This window comes from Cnephaeus nilssonii (assembly GCF_951640355.1).
Source record: "Cnephaeus nilssonii genome assembly, contig: SUPER_24_unloc_1, whole genome shotgun sequence".
NCBI classification, from domain to species: Eukaryota; Metazoa; Chordata; class Mammalia; order Chiroptera; family Vespertilionidae; genus Cnephaeus; species Cnephaeus nilssonii.
In genome coordinates, this window is record NW_027645571.1 from 202,688 (window position 1) to 221,166 (window position 18,479).

Consider the following 18,479-nt stretch of genomic DNA (forward strand, 5'->3'; position numbering starts at 1 on the left):
AAACTCTCCCTTGGCACATGGTCTTGGAATTTGCTAATAACCCATCCTATTTTGAGTAGTTTACAGTAGGTGACATTGCGTTTTACGGCTACGTTTCTCTCTGGAGTTACTCGGTCGTCAATTGAAACTCTAGGAATTCGGCCTGGACACCGAAGGGTTGTTGGTTTGATTCCCGGTCCAGGCCCAGACCTAGGTTGTGGGTTGAGGATTAAAAAGATAGAAGAGTGTCAGCCCTTAGGGAACAGATTCAGCTCTTCGTTCCTGGCTGGGCCTTTCGGGACTGGGCTGGGCTCTTTGGGGTTAGCTTTGCTTTTGGGGGCTACACTCAGCTCAGAAGAGTCGAGCCTATCTCTCTCCTCCTGTAAGTAACGGGATGAAGGAACACTTCCCTTCACAGAGCACAAGGTTCTGCGGCCCGAGGCTCCCCACTTCGGGACTGGGTTCGACTCTTCCCAGGCTAGGCTGGCTCTCAGGGGCTAGGCTGGCTCTCAGGGGCTAGGCTGGCTCTCAGGGGCTAGGCTGACCCTTAGGGGCTAGGCTGGCTGTTTGGAACTAGTAGTGTGAGCCCTTTGGGATTAGACTCTGCCCTTTGACCTTGGCTGGGCTGTTGCTGGCTGGATCCATAAAAATCAAATAGACCCAGGCCGTGAGGAAGCCGCAGTCTCCACAAGACGGCCCGACAGGCCCGGCCGGCGTGGCTCAGGGGTTGAGCACCGACCTATGAACCAGGAGGTCACCGTTTGATTCCCGGTCAGGGCACACGCCCAGGTTGCAGGCTCTATCCTCAGTGTGGGGCGTGCAGGAGACAGCTCATCCATGATTCTCTCTCATCATGGATGTTTCTCTCTCTTTTCCCACTCCCTCCCTGGAATCAATAAAACACATATATCACAAACATAGAAAATAGCTGTGCACCTTCAAAGGCATTTAAACTTTGCTCCCAGCCCTAGCCGGTTTGGCTCAGTGGATAGAGTGTCGGTCTGCGGACTGAAGGGTCCCAGGTTCGATTGCAGTCAAGGGCACATGCCCGGGGTTGCTGGCTAGGGGGCGTGCAGGAGGCAGCTGATCAATGGTTCTCTTATCATTGATGTTTCTGTCTCTCTCTCCCTCTCCCATCCTCTCTGAAATCAATAAAAATATATATATTTTAAAATTTTGCTCCCTAGCCTGAACCGGTTTGGCTCAGTGGATAGAGCGTCGGCCTGCGGACTCAAGGGTTCCAGGTTCGATTCCGGTCAAGGGCATGTACCTTGGTTGCGGGCACATCCCCAGTAGGGGGTGTGCAAGAGGCAGCTGATCGATGTTTCTAACTCTCTATCCCTCTCTCTTCCTCTCTGTAAAAAATCAATAAAATATATTAAAAAAAAAATTTTTGCTCCCTACAAAGCAGGGCACCTGGTCCAGGACCCTGGGACACAGGAGCCCTTTCCATCCCGCCCCTCAGCGTGGCCCCGCCCCAACACCTTCTTGCCCCGCCCCCGCCCCGGCGCGCGCAGGCGCAGGCGCAGAGAGCGGCGCGGGCGGAATGGGGACTGCGGCGGCGGCGGCAGCGGCGGCGGCCGGGGAGGGGGCGCGCAGCCCGAGCCCCGCGGCCGTGTCGCTCGGCCTGGGCGTGGCCGTCGTGTCGAGCCTGGTGAACGGGTCCACGTTCGTGCTGCAGAAGAAGGGCATCGTGCGCGCCAAGCGGCGAGGTAGGGCGGGCCGCGGGGGTGGAGGGGTGGCCGCTACCCGGTGCGCCCGGGGTCCCGCCTCCACCGGGCACGGGGACGCGGCGCGCACCGGACCCATCTCCACCTGGGCCGCCTCCGAAGCAGCCGGGACCCCCCCCCCGCCCTTCGCTCCCCGGGCGCCCCGAGCGAGCGACGCGAGTTCCGTCGCCGCCACCGCTTCCCTCCCTTCCGGGTGGCCGGGGAGGCCTGGTTCCGATGACAGGGTCGGTCCCGCCCGCGGCTTCCTCCTTCCCGGTCCGTCCCCGGGAAACCGCCCGGGGTACAGGGCCCCCGAAGTGGCCGCAGCCCCGCCCGGTTCCGCCGTGGCCCCGTGAGCACTGCGCGCTCGGCCGGCCGGGCGGCGAGGGGGCTGGACCCTCCTGGGGGCGCTGCGCCCGGGTCCTGCGTGGATCCTTCTTGGGTTCGGATGTGAACCCTCTGACCCCGAGCGGAGGAGATGCCGGGCCCGTGAATAACCCCGAAATGGGCCCGCGGAGCCCTGCGCGGGGGACGCCCCAGCAAACCGGCCCCGCCCTGCGCTTGGGGGTGACCGTGCCGGGAGCGTGCGCCCGGCCCCGCGTGCCCGGGGGCGCGGGGACACTGCTGAGGGCGCGGGCGGCTGCTGTGCACCGACACCGACGGGCGTCAGCGGGGTCCTCCGAGTGGGTTCGGAGCTGCTGGCCCGGCCGGCGTGGCCCCGGGGCCGAGCGGCAACCTAGGAACCGGGAGGTCAGGGCACAGGCCAGGGCTGTGGGCTCGATCCCCAGGGCGGGGTGTTTCTCTCTACCTCTCCCTTCCTCTCTGAAGTCTGTAGAAATATAATAAAAATAAGTAAGTGAATAAATAAATAAAAATGAAAGCATTTAAAAGGTAGAAAAAGAGCCCCTGGGGCAGGATGAGACGCCCGGGTTCCAGGTTTGCGGTGGAGAATGACATTCATGTCACAGCTCACATTCCAGACGCAGGCCGGCCTCTCTGAGAGCCCTCCATCCGCCTGGAGTGCCTTCCGGAGACACATGGAGGGGCCTGGGACGTGGAGTGGAACGATCAAGTCATGGGTGTTTTGTTTATCGTTTTAAAAATATGTCTGTGTTCATTTCAGAGAGGAAGGGAGAGGAGAAACATCCACGGTGAGAGAGACTCAGGGATCAGCCGCCTTCTGAATGCCCTGCCCACCCACCCCCACAGGGGGTCGAGCCCACAACCCGGGCCTGTGCCCCGACCGGGCATCGGGCCGTGACCTCCCGGTTCCTAGGTCGGTGCTGGGCCCCTGAGCCCCGCTGGCCGGGCTGGATCTCCTGTTTGATGGAAAGAGTGGAGAGCTTTCTTGAAGGTACTCGGAGCGGAGTGACTGAACCTGTGGCCGCCGCCAGGTCACGGGATCCCGGGTCCTGCCAGGCCTGAGACGGTAGCCGTGTGGGCCGCTGGCCAGCCCGAGGGGAGATCTCCGATAAGGAAGGCGGTGAGAGCTAGACGCCGGGGCCTGGCTCACCTGAGGCTGTTTCCACACGAAGAAGAGAGAGAGAGGAGGCTGGTGGGGCCGGCTCACTCACCTGTCCTGGTGCCCGGCGTGGGCTGCACGCCGATGGCAGCTCTCCCTCGGGGCCAGGCGGGGTCGGGCTGGAGTCACCTGCACGCCCGGCTGCCCGGCTGCCAGGGGACGCTCCACTCCCCTGTGTGCTGGGGGAGGGCGGCAACGGAGCAGCCGGGGGCCTGCCGAGCCCCTGCCTTTCTCACCCTCCCTCCCACCCACTGAGCCTCACTGGACAGGGCGTCCTCATTGCCTCCAGCTTCATTTGTCACGTAATTCTTTTCTTCAGCTTGCAAACCACTGCCGCCGCCTTCTTTTTAATTTTTAAAATACTTTTTTTTTTAAAGGCACATCGGCTGGCATCACGCTTGTCTTTTTTTTAAAAATATATTTTATTGATTTTTTTTACAGAAAGGAAGGGATAGAGATAGAGTTAGAAACATCGATGAGAGAGAAACATCCATCAGCTGCCTCCTGCACACCTCCTCCTGGGGATGTGCCCACAACCAAGGTACATGCCCTTGACCGGAATCGAACCTGGGACCCTTCAGTCCGAAGGCCGACGCTCTATCCACTGAGCCACACTGGTTAGGGCTTAAAATACATTTTTCTTGATTTTAGAGAAGGGAGAGGGGGAGAGAGAGAAACATCCATGATGAAAGGGAAGCATGGATGGGCTGCCCCCTGCACGCCCCCTACTGGGGATGGAGCCCGTATCCTAGGCATGTGCCCTTGAGGGGAATTGGACCCAGGACCCTTCAGTCCGCAGGCTGACGCTCCATCCACTGAGCCACACCGGCCAGGGCCACCTCTGGCTTCTTGCTTTTCTGACCTGTGTCTCACTCTGTCCTAGGCACCTCCTACTTAACAGACGTGGTGTGGTGGGCAGGCACCATCGCAAGTAAGTACCCTGTGTGGGGGGACCTTGACCTCCCTCCCTCCCTCGTTCCTTCCTACCCTCCTTCCTTTCCTCCTTCCTTCCCTCCCTCCCTCCCTCTCTCCCTTCCCTCCCTCCCTCCCTCTCTCCCTTCTTCCTTCCCTCCTTCCTTCCCTCCCTCCCTCCCTCTCTCCCTTCTTCCTTTCTACCCTCCCTCCTTCCCTCCCTCCCTCCCTCCTTCCTTCTTTCCCTCCCTCCCTCCCTCCCTCCCTCCCTCCCTCCCTCCCCCCTTCTTTCCTTCCTTCCTTCCTTCCTTCCTTCCTTCCTTCCTTCCTTCCTTCCTTCCTTCCTTCCTCCCTCCCTCCCTTCCTTCCTTCCTTTCATCAAGAAAATATATGTTTATTGATTTCAGAGAGGGAGAGGGAGAGAAACATCTATGATGAGAGAGAGCCATGGATCGGCTGCCTCCTGCACGCCCCACACTGGGGATCGAGCCCGCAGCCCGGGCCTGTGCCCCGACCGGGATTAGAACCAGGGACCTCTTGGTTCGTTGGTTGAAGCGTGACCCCCGGGCCAGCGGGCTGGGCTGCACGGTTCTTTTTGAAAGGGATGCGTTGGCCTGGCCGATAGGAAGACGCCCCACCTCTGGCTTCTCGCGAGGAGTGGGAAGAAGACGCTTTCCTGGGCAGAGCCTCTGCGGACGGGAGCGGTCCGCGGCTCTGAGTGACGCCCTTTGGTTCTCTCGGCAGTGGCTGTCGGCCAGATCGGAAACTTCCTGGCTTACACGGCGGTGCCCACAGTCCTGGTGACGCCCCTGGGTGCCCTCGGCGTGCCGTTCGGGTGAGAGCTGGGATGTGTTGTTTAGATGGATGGATAGATAGATGATGATATGAACTTTTTATGTTCAGTGTTTCTGATCAAACAGTAAAAGTGAAATTGTCGCTGAAGAAAGTTCTTTGGTATTTTCCTCAGTGTGGTTTAATTTATTCCTCCACGTTCAGTTGTGTGAATTATCCTCATCTAAGGATATTTTCTCCATTGATTCCTAGAGAGAGTAGAAAGGAGAGGGAGACGAAACCGGTTTGGCTCAGTGGATGGAGCGTCGGCCTGCGGACTCAAGGGTCCCAGGTTCGATTCCGGTCAAGGGCATGTACCTTGGTTGCGGGCACATCCCCAGTAGGGGGTGTGCAAGAGGAAGCTGATCGATGATTCTCTCTCATCAATGTTTCTAACTCTCTATCCCTCTCTCTTCCTCTCTGTAAAAAATCAATAAAATATATTAAAAAAAAAAAAAGAAAGGAGAGGGAGAGAGAGAGAGAAACATTGATGTGAGAGAGAAACATCAATTGGTTGCTTCCCGCTTGCGCCCTGACCGGGTCTGGGGATCGAACCTGCAACCCAGGTTCATGCCCTTGACCGGGAATCCAACCCGTGACTCTGCCAGGCGTCGGCTGCTGCTCTAACCACTGGGATACCGGCCAGGTCTTACATGTTTTGATCATGAGTTACTTGTCATTATTTTAGCAATTTTGATATCCCACTTGCCTACTTAACATGGGTGTTTTGATTATATATATACTAGAAGCCCAGTGCACGAAATTCGTGCACGGCGGGGGGTTGTCCCTCAACCCAGCCTGTACCCTCTCCAATCTGGGACTCCTGGAGGAATGTCCAACTGCCTGTTTAGGCCCGATCCTGGTGGGATTGGGCCTAAACGGGCAGTCAGACATCCCTCTCACAATCCAGGTCTGCTGGCTCCCAACTGCTTGCCTGCCTGCCTTCCTGATTGCCCCTAACCGCTTCTGCCTACCAGCCTGATCACCCCCTAACCACTCCGCTGCCAGCCTGTTTGCCCCCAACTTCCCTCCTCTGCCGGCCTGGTCACCCCTAACTGCCCTCTCCTGCAGGGTTGATCACCTCCAACTGCCCTCCCTTGCAGGCTGGGTGCCTCCCAACTGCTCTCTCCTGTTGGCCATCTTGTGGTGGCCATCTTGTGTCCACATGGGGGCAGGATCTTTGACCACATGGGGGCAGCCATATTGTGTGTTGGAGTGATGGTCAATCTGCATATTACTCTTTTATTAGATAGGATAGAGGCCTGGTGCACGGGTGAGGGCGCCCTGATTGGCTGGTGGGCGTGGCTTATGTAGTGGAGTGATGGTTAATTTGCATATTGCCATTTTATTAGGATATTTTAAATAAGGTGCATTATTTTTATTTTTGTCAGCCGTAAAACTTACTTTGCAACCCTGGTGCCTTTCATATCCACTGAATAACGATGAGTGGAGTCATTCACGGGGTATTGGTTATGCGTGGAGTTTGTATGAAAATCCTATTTGTGTTGAATTAATGCCCAAGAAGTTGCTCATTTTTCTACTCTTAAAAACCAAAAAGTAAAATCCGGCCGCCGAGGAAAGGTGGGTTTTCTTGAGTGGAAGCCGGTCGGAGGGCCCGATTCCAGCCTGGACTCCTCTTTCCTTTCCTCGAAGGTCCATTTTAGCCTCGTACCTCCTGAAAGAGAAGCTCAACATCCTGGGCAAGTTGGGGTGTCTGCTCAGCTGTGCGGGCTCTGTCGTGCTGATCATCCACTCCCCGAAGTCCGAGAGTGTGACCACGCAGGCCGAGCTGGAGGAGAAGCTGACCAACCCAGGTGAGCCCTCTGCCGCCCCCAAGCGCCGTGGCGTGACCCCGAGACCCTCTGCCGGCCTGATGCAGTGGCCCTGTCTCCGGCCTGGCCAGCTGGGTCCGCTCTGGGCCTCGAGCTGGGGGCCACCTGTGTCCCGGCCCCACGCCCCCCCCTCCCCCCCGTCCCCCCATGTGACACAGAGCCCTGACCCTGGGTGACTTACCTTCACGTTCCCCACAGAGGCCGCTCTCTTTTTTTCTACGTATTTTTAAAAATACGTTTTTATTGATTTTTAGAAAGAGAGGAAGGGAGAGGGAGAGAGAGAGAAACATCCCTGATGAGAGAGAGTCATGGACTGGCTGCCTCCTGCACGCCCCCCACTGGGATCAAGCCCACAACCCAGGCATGTGCCCCGACCGGAATCTAACCCGGGACCCTTCAGTCCTCAGGCCGACGCTCTATCCACTGAGCCAAACCACCTAGGGCCGATGATTCTCTCTCATCGTGGATGTTTCTCTCTCTCTTCCTCCCCCTTCGTCTCTAAAATCAATAAAAGTACTTTTTTAAATATATTTGATTTTTTAGAGATGAAGGGAGAGGGAGAGAGAGAGAGAGAAACATCGATGATGAGAGAGAATCATTGATTGGCTGCCTCCTGCACCCTCCCCCCGCACTGGGGGCTGAGCACGAAACCCAGGCATGTGCCCTTGACCCAAATCGAACCTGGGACCTTTCAGTCCTCAGGCCGACGCTCTATCCACTGAGCCACACCGGCCAGGGCAATAAAGGTGCTTTTTACAGCCGCAGTCCGATAAGCCGGCGCGCGCCGTGTCTTGCAGTGTTCGTGGGCTACCTGTGCATCGTGCTGCTCATGCTGCTGCTGCTCATCTTCTGGATCGCGCCGGCGCACGGACCCACCAACATCATGGTCTACATCAGCATCTGCTCCCTGCTGGGGAGCTTCACCGTGCCTTCCACCAAGGGCATCGGGCTGGCCGCCCAGGACCTGCTGCACAACAACCCGAGCAGCCGGCGCGCCCTGTGCCTCTGCCTGGTGCTGCTGGCCGTGCTGGGCTGCAGCATCATCGTGCAGTTCCGCTACATCAACAAGGCGCTCGAGTGCTTCGACTCGTCCGTGTTCGGGGCCATCTACTACGTGGTCTTCACCACGCTGGTCCTGCTGGCCTCCGCCATCCTCTTCCGCGAGTGGAGCAACGTGGGCCTGGTGGACTCGCTGGGCATGGCCTGCGGCTTCACCACCGTGTCCGTGGGCATCGTCCTCATCCAGGTGTTCAAGGAGTTCAACTTCAGCCTCGGGGAGATGAACAAGCCCAACCTGAAGGCGGACTAGGAGGCGGGGGCCGGGGGGGCCCCCCCGAGGAGCAGGGAAGGGGTGTGGTTTCGGGATCTGATGGAGGCGCAGGACGAGAGCCCCGACGTCGCGGGCGTTGGAGTTGGTGGGGCCTCGGCGGGCGTGGGGTCCGGTGGGCAGCCGGGGCCTCGCCCTCCCCGGGGTCACGTTGGTCCGGGGCGCCGTCGCTCTGAGGAGAGGGATCCGTGTGTGTCCCCGTTCCTGTCAGCCTCCGGACGTTGTTTCTCGTGGCAAAGAAGGATGGGCTCCCTCCGGTTCGTCCTTGCCGGCAGCAGGTGCCTCCCGGGAAGGGAGGGCCGGCCGGCCCGGAGATCTGGCTCCACACGGACATGGCCCCGTCGGCGTGTTGTTTGCATTAAGCCCCCCTCACCTCATCCGCGTCGGCTGTCTGTCTGCGTTCACTTGTGTCTGATCCTCCAGCTGGCTCCCCCTCCCCGACACCGGGACGCGTCCGTCCGTGGCAGGTGGAGCGAGAAGAGGGACCGGCCGGCAGCGCCCGCTGTTGGGGGGACGCCCAGGAGCGTGCGTCGATTTCAGTGCCTTTACCACTTGAACTGTTTGCACTTCATCTGGCCGTGGCTGTGCGTCTGCTTTCTGGGCTGACAGCAACGCTCACGCTGTCATGTGACTGTCAGAACACGCGTGTGCGAAGGGGCCGTCGGTGACAGCGTGGGCAGAGTCAGGACGGAAGACACGTGAGAGAGCTGGGCCCGTGCACACGTCGTCGCTGCCCCGTGAGGACGTGACCGGAGGAGCAGGAGGCCCCTCGTCCGCCTTCCGTCCGTGGGGCTGGGATCCCAAATCCCGTGAACGTCGTGGCCGCTCAGAAGACGTGACCTCTGACACCTGGTCGTCGGGCTGTTAGACGGGAGGGTGCGTGGTCAGCGGCTGGCCTGTGCGTCCCCTGTGATTCGGAACGAGGCGGGGGGCCCAGGGAGGCCGAGGCCCGTCCGATTGGAAGGAACACACACGGTGAGTTCCCCGCGAAACGTGAAAGCGATGCGTCCGGCCTGCGCCCGGCTGTCGGGGACGGCAGAGCCCCCAGGGTCGCTCACCCGCCTCATTCAGCGTCTGAAGTGCAGCCTGGCGGCCGGTGAGGCCAGGATTTGGGTCAGAGACCCTCCCGCGTGTGTTACCTGGGACCAGGCCGAGCGTGCGCCGTGCTGTTCACGGAATAATGTGTCCTTCGCGGGCGAGGTCATAGCGAAACGGCGCTGTGCCGAGCTGGAAGGTGAGGCTGGGGGCGTGGACTCCGTGGAGCCGACCTCGGCATCAGATGATCCCCCGTGGAAGTCACTCAGAGAAGGAAAAAATGGGCTTTTCCAGCCAAAAACCAGAACCCTTCTCAAGACCCACGGTTGGTCGGCCCCTCACGCGTGAGCCAAGAGGCGGCCAGCAGGGCGAGGGTCTAACCGAGGGAAGAGCCCATTTACGAGGTCAAAGCTCACATGACGATCGAGGCTTGTCGGGGGTGCACGAGCTGACAGCAGCAACAAAATTACTTAAACGTTAAAAATACTTGCTTGATGATAGCTGCCACGTGCTCAAAGGCGTCGTCCCTCCCCATCAGCTCTCCACGTTTGGTTTTCGGTCGTCGGCCGCTGTGGGGATGCAGGCCCCGCCCGCTGCTCGTGGGGGGCAGGTGGTGGCTCCGATGGACGAGCCATGTGCTTTGTGACGGCTTCACGTGAGGCTCAGCTGCCGGGCCCGCTGGTGGTCCTTGTTACAGGAGACGGCGGCGTCGGGATTGCCATCCCTGTGCTTTATTTTATTTTATTTTTTTTAGAGTCAAAGCCTCGAAGTATTAATAACCCCTCGGAAGTGGTGGGTCCCAGCCCAGGTGGCCTCCCAGGTTCACACCTGACCGACAGGTTATTGATCTTCCAGATCCATGTCTTCGTCATTCATTTGGGATTGCGGCTGCCTCCTGCACGCTCCCTACGGGGATGGAACCGTGACCTCCTGGTTCCTAGGTCCACGCTGACCCCTGAGCCGAGCCGGCCGGGCCGTGATTGCATTTGCCTTTGTTTGCAGAAGCTCATCCCAGCCGCCCTGATTGCTCTTTGGTCTTCCCCTTTGGGTTTCCGTCCACGGGAAGGGACCATCAGAGGGTGTGGTCGCCTCTGGTTCTCCACAGCTCAGCTCCCTGTCAGCTCTGTGCTGGCTCCAGGCGGTTAGACGGTCGTAACGCCCTCGAGACCCGTGTCTCTCGGGAGGGCGGCCACGTTGGCCGTGGAGACGGGGTGAGTCTTGTTGGGAGAGACACCTCTTCCCCAGCCTGCTCGGCCCCTCGGGAGCCGCCCCAGAGGCTCTGACTGCCGGCGGACCTCTGCCCCTGGCTCTTTTCGGACGCCACCTGGGTCCCGGCGAGGGCCTCCTGTGGCCGAGGGGAAGCTGGACAGGGAAGCGCGCTTGTGCTGCCTGATGGGCTCCCGGGCTCCGAAGGCCTGGTCCCCCCGCCCACCGAGCAGGACTGGTCGGAACCTGGCGTTCTGCCTTCTCAGGGACCCACAACATCACAGGAACTCCTTTGCTCGCTTCGCCTTGCTCCCAGGAACACGTCCATGTGCGGGCCCCGGAGGTGCGCTCCCACCCAGTTAGGAGTCTGGGACTCGAGTTAGAAAGGGAGAGAGTGTTTGCCCACCAGACATCACGCAGGACGGCCAGTCGTGTCTAGCACCTCGCTGTCTGCATTCCTCCGCCCACTCCCCTTCGTCCTGTAGCTTCGATGGCCAGATCCTCACACCTCCCGTCTGGTACGTGAACAGACGAAGAAGGACGGACACGGGAAGGAGGGTCTGGCCTCCTCTCACTAATGTATTCCCATGCACATTCCTCACGTGCTCGTAAATGCAACAAGATAATTCTATTTTAAGGAAATGTCAGTTTGTCACATCAAAAAACATACCATCTAGTAGAAAGTGGACACGCGGTGGAGCGGGGACGTGTAAGTCAACGCAGCTCCCATGTGCCCGTGGTACGGGGCGCAGCCGAGGCCCAGAGCGTGGCCGGGACAGGGTTGGCGTTCTTTTCCCTCTTTCTCCTTGAACCTGTTCGTTCGCGGTGAGTCCCTTCACCTTTCTGTGCCTCCGTCTCTCTACCTCGAAAAGGGAGGGATGGTTCCCCAGGTCGCCTGTCTCGGGGTGCCTGCACTTGGGCACCTGCTGGCAGCCTCCGGGGGCGGTGACGGTGTCAGGGGGCCGGGGGGGGGGGACCCCGTGGAAATGCGGCCCCATCCCGGCCTCCTGTCAGCTCAGGACCGTGCTGCTTCCAGCACCGACGAAGCAAAGGGGAGGCGCTTGGGTGAGAAGTTGGCATCGTCCCGTGAAGCTTTCATTCTCCCTTTTGTTTTAAAAAGCAAGGGTTTCCTGCATCCCGCTGCCGCCGCCACCTGGGAACGAAACGGGCTTTCAGAGGCCGCGCCGGGCGAGCCGGGCCGTGGTGACGGCTCCTCGCAGGCTCTGCCCAGGGGACCCGGCGGGAGAGTCTGTGGCTGGTGAGCCAGGCGGGTGCTGGCGCCTTCGGTTTGCAGTGAAGGAAGCCGAGCCTCCTGCTTTCCAGCCGCCTCCCCCGACCACGAACCACCTGGCACAGGTGAGGGCCAGGAGCTCCCGAGCCACTAGTGCCAAAGCGTGGGTCACGTGCAGAAGGTATTTCATTTGTCAGGATAGAATAACAGCCCCCAACACACACACACACACGTTCACGCCACTGTTTCTGCACTTTGGGAAAACGCAAGGCTACTGTGTTTAAGTATCATTCCTGAGTCTTTTTTTTTTGCCTTTTTAAATAACCATTCCTTTCCTGTGACGTGGGGTAGGATCATGAAAGAGAGGGAGACATGGGGATGAAAACATGTAGAAGGCGGATGGGCTGCGGCACAGGGTTTCCGTGTCCATGTGCCGGGAGCGTCCAGTTACCGCGCGCGCACACGTGTCCACGGCTAAGACCTGCTTCCGTTCCGCTGTCTAGCAGTAGTCCGAGCATGTCATTGCCTTATGTAAATAAAAAGGCTATTTATTGAGATTTCCAGTATTGATTAACCTGGGTGTGTTTTAAAATAAAATACCATTTCCAGCCGGACACCTGCTGTGTCTTACCCGTTATTGGACGTGTCTGTGGCTGTTTCGTATTCTGCTTCCTCACCCGGCGGGTCCTGTAGAAATGAGGAGCCTGGCCCGCTCCCGCCGGAGGGAGTGCCGGCCTGTGCACATCTTGGGGCAGAGCTAGGAGACAGGAAGTCCTGTGGGGACGGCTTTCTTTGTTAAAACCGGTTTTCACTGACTTCAGACAGAAGAAGGTGTCCGTAGTCCCCGTGCGGTACGTTACCCCCCTGCCTGTTGTAACTGCCACTTGGTGCGGCTTCACCCCTTCACCGTGTCCACCCGCTCGAACCCCCGGGTTCCTGGGCAGGTGCCGGGCGGGACCCCGGGGGGCGTGCAGGAGGCAGCCGGTCCGTGCGTCCCTCTCATCATGGATGTTCCTCTCTCTGAAGTCAATTAAAAATATTTTTTAAAAGAATGAATTAGCCCTGGCGGGTGTGGCTCAGCGGATAGAGCGCCCGCCTGTGGCCTGAAGGGTCCCGGGTTCGATTCCCGGTCAGGGCACGAGCCGGGGGTGAGGGCTGGATCCACAGGAGGCAGCCAATCAGTGATGCTCTCTCATCGATGTTTCTGTCTCTCCCTCTCCCTTTCTCTCTGAAATCAATAAACATATTTTTTAAAAAGAACGAATTTAAAAATAATAATAATAAAACCGCAGTTATTCGCGGATTCCTACCAAGTAAGCCCTAAACTGAGCCCTACCCGCCCCAAGGATTTGGCCTCACCTCGCTACAGTCCCGCCCCCTTCACACCCAGCAATTGGTCCAGCCCTTCCGCATTCCCAACACACCCCGCCCATAGCCCTGGACCAGCCTATCGTCGATGTGTGCCGACCCCCGGATATCCGGGCTCTGATCTAGGCCTGCCTCCAGCATTTGATCCCGCCCATTGCCCTGGTCCAGCCTATTCGCGCATTCCTCCATACCCGGATTTCCTGGCTCAGGTATAGTCCCGCCCCAAAAACTTGGTACCGCCCATATCCCTGGTCCATCCTATCGGCGTTGTTCGACACGCATTTGGTCCCGCCCAATTCACTATTCCAGCCTATCAGGTGCGCAGGGCGCGGCGCTGGGCGGGAGGGAGGAGCGCCAGGAGGAAGGGGCCGAGCCGGGAGAGCCCCCGCCCCGGGAGGAAGGGGAGGAGGCGGGTGTTTCCTGGCGCATTCCCGACCCGCCCGGGTGACTCACTCCGGCTGGAAACTCCCAGGCCCGCCCGGGACCCCCCGAGCCGCCGCCGCCGCGGACCCAGGTTAGGACCGAGACCGCCCCGCCTCGCGGCCCTGCGGGGTCCGGGCAGCCCTCGGAACCGGGACAGGCGCCCCGCCGGCGGCCAGGACTTGGCCTCCGGCGACGCGGCCTCCCCCGCCGCACGGCCGCGGGGCCCCGCCCTGGGCGGTGATGGTTGGGGAGCAGGGAGCGGGGCGGCCCCGCGGAAGCGCGGGGCGGGCCCCGGGGTGACCCGGGCTTTGTTGAGCGCGGGGATGGGGTGCAGCGCCGCCCGCACAGCCATGCGGGGTTCGGGGTGAGCCCGGGTGCGTGCGGCGCTCGCAGGGGGCGGAGAGAGAGAAACGTGGAGAGCGATTGGGACACGGGCTTGGGACGCGTTTTGCAGGCCGAATGGCGGCCGGGCCTCCTCTCCCGCGTTGTCCAAAGGGCACGGGCCGCGGCGCGGGTCCCCCCCCCCCCCCGGAACCGCAGGACCCGCGCGTCGGGGGGTCGACCGAGACTCAGCGGCGGTTCCTTCCCAGCGGGACAGCCCCCGGGGCCCCGCGCAGAGGCTCGCTGCGGCCTCGAGAGCCCGGCGGCGTGTCGGGCCCGTTTCCCGAGGGACCCGGGGTTGGAGCCGCGGGGATGGAGCTCAGGTCGCTGCTCGAGGCCGCCCGCCGCCCCCGCGGAGCAGCGCGGCCCGGCGCCGAGCCCCTGTGTCCGCAGGTCTTCGTGGCTTCGGGGTGGAGAGCCGGCCGGTCTGCAGGCTCGGACCAAGCCCAAAGGGAGAGTCCGTCCGAGTCACGTGGGCCCCGGCCGGTCTCGCTGGCCCGAGCCCCCCTCTCCCCGGGCGGTGGGGGCGGAAGGGGGTGTCGCCGCCAGCTGAGTTGCGGTGGGAAATGCTTCCATCTGTTGGTGCTGACAGACCGCCGGCTGAAGGGAACTGTGTGTGTGTGTATTGGAATTTTTAACATGTACATATAGTCAAACTCACTTTTGGGTGTACATTTCAGCGAGTTTTTTTTTAAAAAATGTATTTTATTGATTTTTTTACAGAGAGGAAGGGAGAGGGAGAGAGAGTGAGAAACATCCATCAGCTGCCTCCTGCACACCCCCGACTGGGAATGTGCCCATAACCTAGGTACATGCCCTTGACCGGAATCGAACCCGGGACCCTTCAGTCAGCAGGCCGAGGCTCTGTCCACTGAGCCACACCGGTCAGGGCTTTTTCAGCGAGTTTTGACAAATGCGTCGTCTTGTGGCGGGCCCAACCATCAAAATGCAGAACGGCGCCATCCCCCCAAGTTCCTTCCTGCTGTCCTTTGTAGACATCCCCACCCCCCGGTTTCTAACTCCCTCAGCTGCCCAGCTGTTCCCCATTCCTACGGCTTTGAATGTCCTTATGTGGTCTTCAGTCTGGCTTAGTTCACGGAGCACTCCGCACTTAGGATCTTCCATTTTGCCGCTGAGGGGTGCAGGCACAAAGGTCTGAAAAGTGTATCTAGGTCACGATTCAAATCCTATTTTTAAGTCATGAGAAAAATTTCAGAACTCCAGCTCCTCAGGAAATGTAAACGGTACGGAACCCAAGCACCGCCCCTTCAGTCGTGCAGTCACGCCTGTTCTGTGCGCACACACACACTCGTGGCTTCATGTGTGTGTTACTTTGGGAACAAGGAGGTTGTAGTGCACGTGTCGTCATGCCTTCTCACTCGGTCATCCTGGCTCACTTCCACCAAGATCTTGGAGATCTTTGCACGCTGGCGTATTCTTGGAAGGCACGGGGCTTGCTCAGGGCCCACCCATTGGTGGGCTCCCCTGTGGGCCAGGGTTCCCTCTGCCCTCTCACTGTGTGACTGTCTGTCCTGGCTTTTGATCTGGCTTCACCCACACCAGCTTCTAGAGAGGTCAGGACTGCACAGGCCACAGGGCACGGTCAGGCAGTCCCCCTTCTGCTGGGAGGTTGGTCGGTAGGCACTCTAGGATGGGACCGCCACGTGAGGCGTGTTCTAGAGAGAACTCAGCCCGGTCGGTGTGGCTCTGGTTGAGCGCCGACCTATGACCCAGGAGGCTGCCCGCTTTGAGGCTCCTGGCATGCACTGGGCTCCGCGCCGGCTCTGCAGGGCATTGGCCGAGTCCACAGGCGGGCGCTGTGCCGAGTGGTGGAACAGGAAGTTGTGCTGATAGAAGGAAGTTGGTAGTGAAAGAAAAAAGGCTGTGTTTTCCCCAAAATGCCAGGTAGATTGGAAACTATTGGCTACATTTTAAGTTGGAAGCCTGCGGGAGAGCCCGGCCGTGGTCAGGAGTTGTTCTGTGAATGCCAGCGAGCTCCCTGTGGTCCCACTGGGCTCCTGGCCTGGGCTCCTGCTGACTCATCGCCAGTGACCGGAGTGGTGCAGGCTCCTGCTCCTGCGGGCTTCCTTCTCCTTTCTGCCTCCGTGCCCGCTGCTGTGGCTTGAAGCCTCTTGCTAGATGCATCCACACTGAGCATTGCCAGTGGCCGGTGATTCGCTCAGACGCTGCCCAGTGAGTAAGCCGCCACGAGACACGGAGCTGCTCCCCGTCTCCCGGCCGGGCCAGGGACGCATTCAGCGGGAGGCAGGCTGCCGTGCGCCGCGTCCTGCCCCTGCCGCTGGCACACGTGCTTAGAGGACATCCCGCTCTGCGTCTGCGCTGCCCCACGCAGCCTTGGGGCTGAGCTCGGCTGACATGCCCTCCCTGTCACTCCACCCCAGCCCTCACCTTAGCCGGCCCTGTCGCTGGCCCTGTGCTTGGAGTCCTAGCATGGAACCTGCTTGCAGGAGTGTCCGACCCCCCCCAAAGAGCCCTCTAGAGACAGCGGCCCATGGTGGGAAGGGGGCCAGGAAGTGAAACCATGCGTGGTGACCCGTGTGCCTGCATCGTGCCACTCCGAAGCCAGCAAGGCTGCGTGGTGACTCCCTGGCGGGTGAGCCCTGAGCAGGACAGTCGGGTGCCCTGCCCTTCCTCCCACACAGCACAGGTGGCTTCGCGTTGTGTTCTAGGCCAGGATGGCGGCCCAGGTGACGCTGGAGGACGCGCTGTCCAACGTGGACCTCCTGGAAGAGCTGCCTCTGCCCGACCAGCAGCCCTGCATCGAGCCCCCGCCGTCCTCCCTGCTCTACCAGGTGGGTGCCGGGGCCGCCGCAGGCCGCCTGTGACGCTGGCCTCCTGGGATGCGGACCTCCACGTAATAGTCATTCTCTTCCCTTCAGCCAAATTTCAACACGAACTTTGAAGACAGAAATGCATTTGTCACGGGTATTGCAAGATACATTGAACAAGCGACCGTGCATTCTGGCATGGTAAGCCCCCCGCCCCCCGCCCCCCGCGTGGGGTAATGGCACATCGAGTGGCAGGTGACCCCGTTTTTGTATCACCCAGAAAGGGTGCCTGCTGGGGAAGAAGAGAGTGAATGAAATGCCTCGTTGTTGTTTTTTTAAAAAGCCTTTTTTTTTCTTGTTATAAAACAATACCTGCTCTTTCTGAAAATGTATCATCGGACGGCCCAGAGAGAATTTTGAGGACGCCCATTTTCTCTCCCTCTCATGTCCCTGCATGCATGCACCCCTTTGTGATGCAGATGGTGTAAATGAAGTGCATTGTTCTAATTATGTATTTTTAAGATTTCACATTTTGTAAACGTCTACAATGTAACTTTTTTTTATCCTCACGTGATGACATATTCATTGATTTTTTAGAGAGAGAAAGAGAGAGAGGTGAGAGAGTAACATTGATGGACTGCCTCTCTTCGGCTTCCTGGCCGGGGATCCAACCCACAACCTGGGTATGTGCCCTGACTGGGAATCGAACCCGTGACCTTTGGGTGCAGGGAGGAGCGGTGTGGTCGTCATAGCCACACCACTGCATCGGTGACACCAGCTCCTAACAGCTGTCTCCTACCCAGCAGGACGCTCCTGGTGGTGTCTGTGAAAGGCAGAGTCAGGATAGGTTGCTCCTGTAGCTGTGAGCGGTGTGGCGTCTCCTTTGCTAGGGTTGCTCCCCTGCGTGCCTCACATTTGCCCTGCGCCCCCTTACAGAACGAGATGCTGGAAGAGGGCCAGGGGTACGCCGTCATGCTGTATACCTGGAGGAGCTGCTCTCGGGCCATCCCACAGGTACTCTGCTGTCCTGCCTCACCCAGCCAGGCCACGCCCCCTCTCCAGTCCCGCCCAACAAGGCCACGCTCAGCAAGGTGGCGCCCCCAACCTGCACAGCCCAGCCCCACCTGAATTCTACCCATGAGAAGTCAGGGACCCCCAGCGCTGGCAGCGCCTTCCCTCCCTCGTTTCTAGCTGGCTGAAGCCTTACTTTTGTCATACCTGTTTATTCCCAGGTGAAATGTAATGAGCAACCTAACAGAGTGGAAATTTACGAGAAAACCGTGGAGGTCCTTGAGCCTGAGGTCACAAAACTGATGAATTTTATGTACTTCCAGGTAAGGCAGCAGAATGTCCCTAGGGTTTGGTCCAGGGGCTAGGGTCCCAGTAAGCCACCTGCGTGTGAGTCACAGCAGCCACAATCCTTCAGAGACAGAAGGGAGCTGAGCCTCGGGCAGGGGAAAGGGTGGCCTGCTATTTCAGAAGAAACACTTTCGTTTCACTTCTCTTCTCTGAGAGCCAGTTCGTGTTTCTTCACGAAGACTGCGTTACTTGTTTTTCGTTTTGAGAGGGATGCAGAATTCTGTATTTTATTTACTTATTAATTTTTAAAAAATATTTTTATTGATTTCAGGGAGGAAGGGAGAGGAAGAGGGAGAGAGAAACCAATGATGAGAGAGAATCATTGACCGGCTGCCTCCTGCACGCCCCACACTGGCGATCAAGCGTGCCACATGGGTGTGTTCCCTGACTGGGCCTTGAATCTGGGACCCTTCAGTCCGCAGGCCCACGTTCTATCCACTGAGCCAAACCGGCTAGAGTGTAAAGATTGCTTTCTCGGTTCCAGGTGCTTTTGTCTTTCTGCCGGTTTATACTTTACAGTCATCCGGTTTTTGGGTGTTTTCTTCCTCAAACTCACCCTGATCCCTCGCTCACGT

At 59.2% G+C, this 18,479-nt stretch overlaps 2 protein-coding genes across 2 annotated transcripts in view; both read left to right on the top strand.

Annotated features, from left to right (window-relative positions):
• Window positions 1-1,513: 1,513 nt before the first annotated feature.
• On the top strand, window positions 1,514-12,198 carry NIPA1 (NIPA magnesium transporter 1). The gene is made up of 5 exons (XM_079800862.1): window positions 1,514-1,691; window positions 4,094-4,141; window positions 4,867-4,957; window positions 6,607-6,767; window positions 7,583-12,198. Exons 1-5 carry the CDS (start codon window positions 1,526-1,528, stop codon window positions 8,092-8,094), a joined length of 978 nt encoding a protein of 325 aa, XP_079656988.1. The 5' UTR covers window positions 1,514-1,525; the 3' UTR covers window positions 8,095-12,198.
• A 1,129-nt stretch (window positions 12,199-13,327) lies between these two features.
• CYFIP1 (cytoplasmic FMR1 interacting protein 1) overlaps window positions 13,328-18,479 on the top strand; it is a 32,320-nt gene continuing 27,168 nt past the window's right edge. The window contains 5 exon segments of the mRNA XM_079800864.1: window positions 13,328-13,466; window positions 16,447-16,569; window positions 16,657-16,746; window positions 17,482-17,559; window positions 17,778-17,879. Of these exon segments, the coding sequence (XP_079656990.1) occupies window positions 16,453-16,569; window positions 16,657-16,746; window positions 17,482-17,559; window positions 17,778-17,879 (387 nt within the window). The 5' untranslated portion in view covers window positions 13,328-13,466; window positions 16,447-16,452.

Excerpts from the sequence above, each read along its gene's own strand:
- NIPA1 (XM_079800862.1), top strand. The coding sequence starts at position 1,526 with ATGGGGACTGCGGCGGCGGCGGCAGCGGCGGCGGCCGGGGAGGGGGCG. Across the intron at positions 4,142-4,866 it reads GTGGGCAGGCACCATCGCAA|TGGCTGTCGGCCAGATCGGA; the intron begins GTAAGTACCCTG and ends TTCTCTCGGCAG. Across the intron at positions 4,958-6,606 it reads GCCCTCGGCGTGCCGTTCGG|GTCCATTTTAGCCTCGTACC; the intron begins GTGAGAGCTGGG and ends CTTTCCTCGAAG.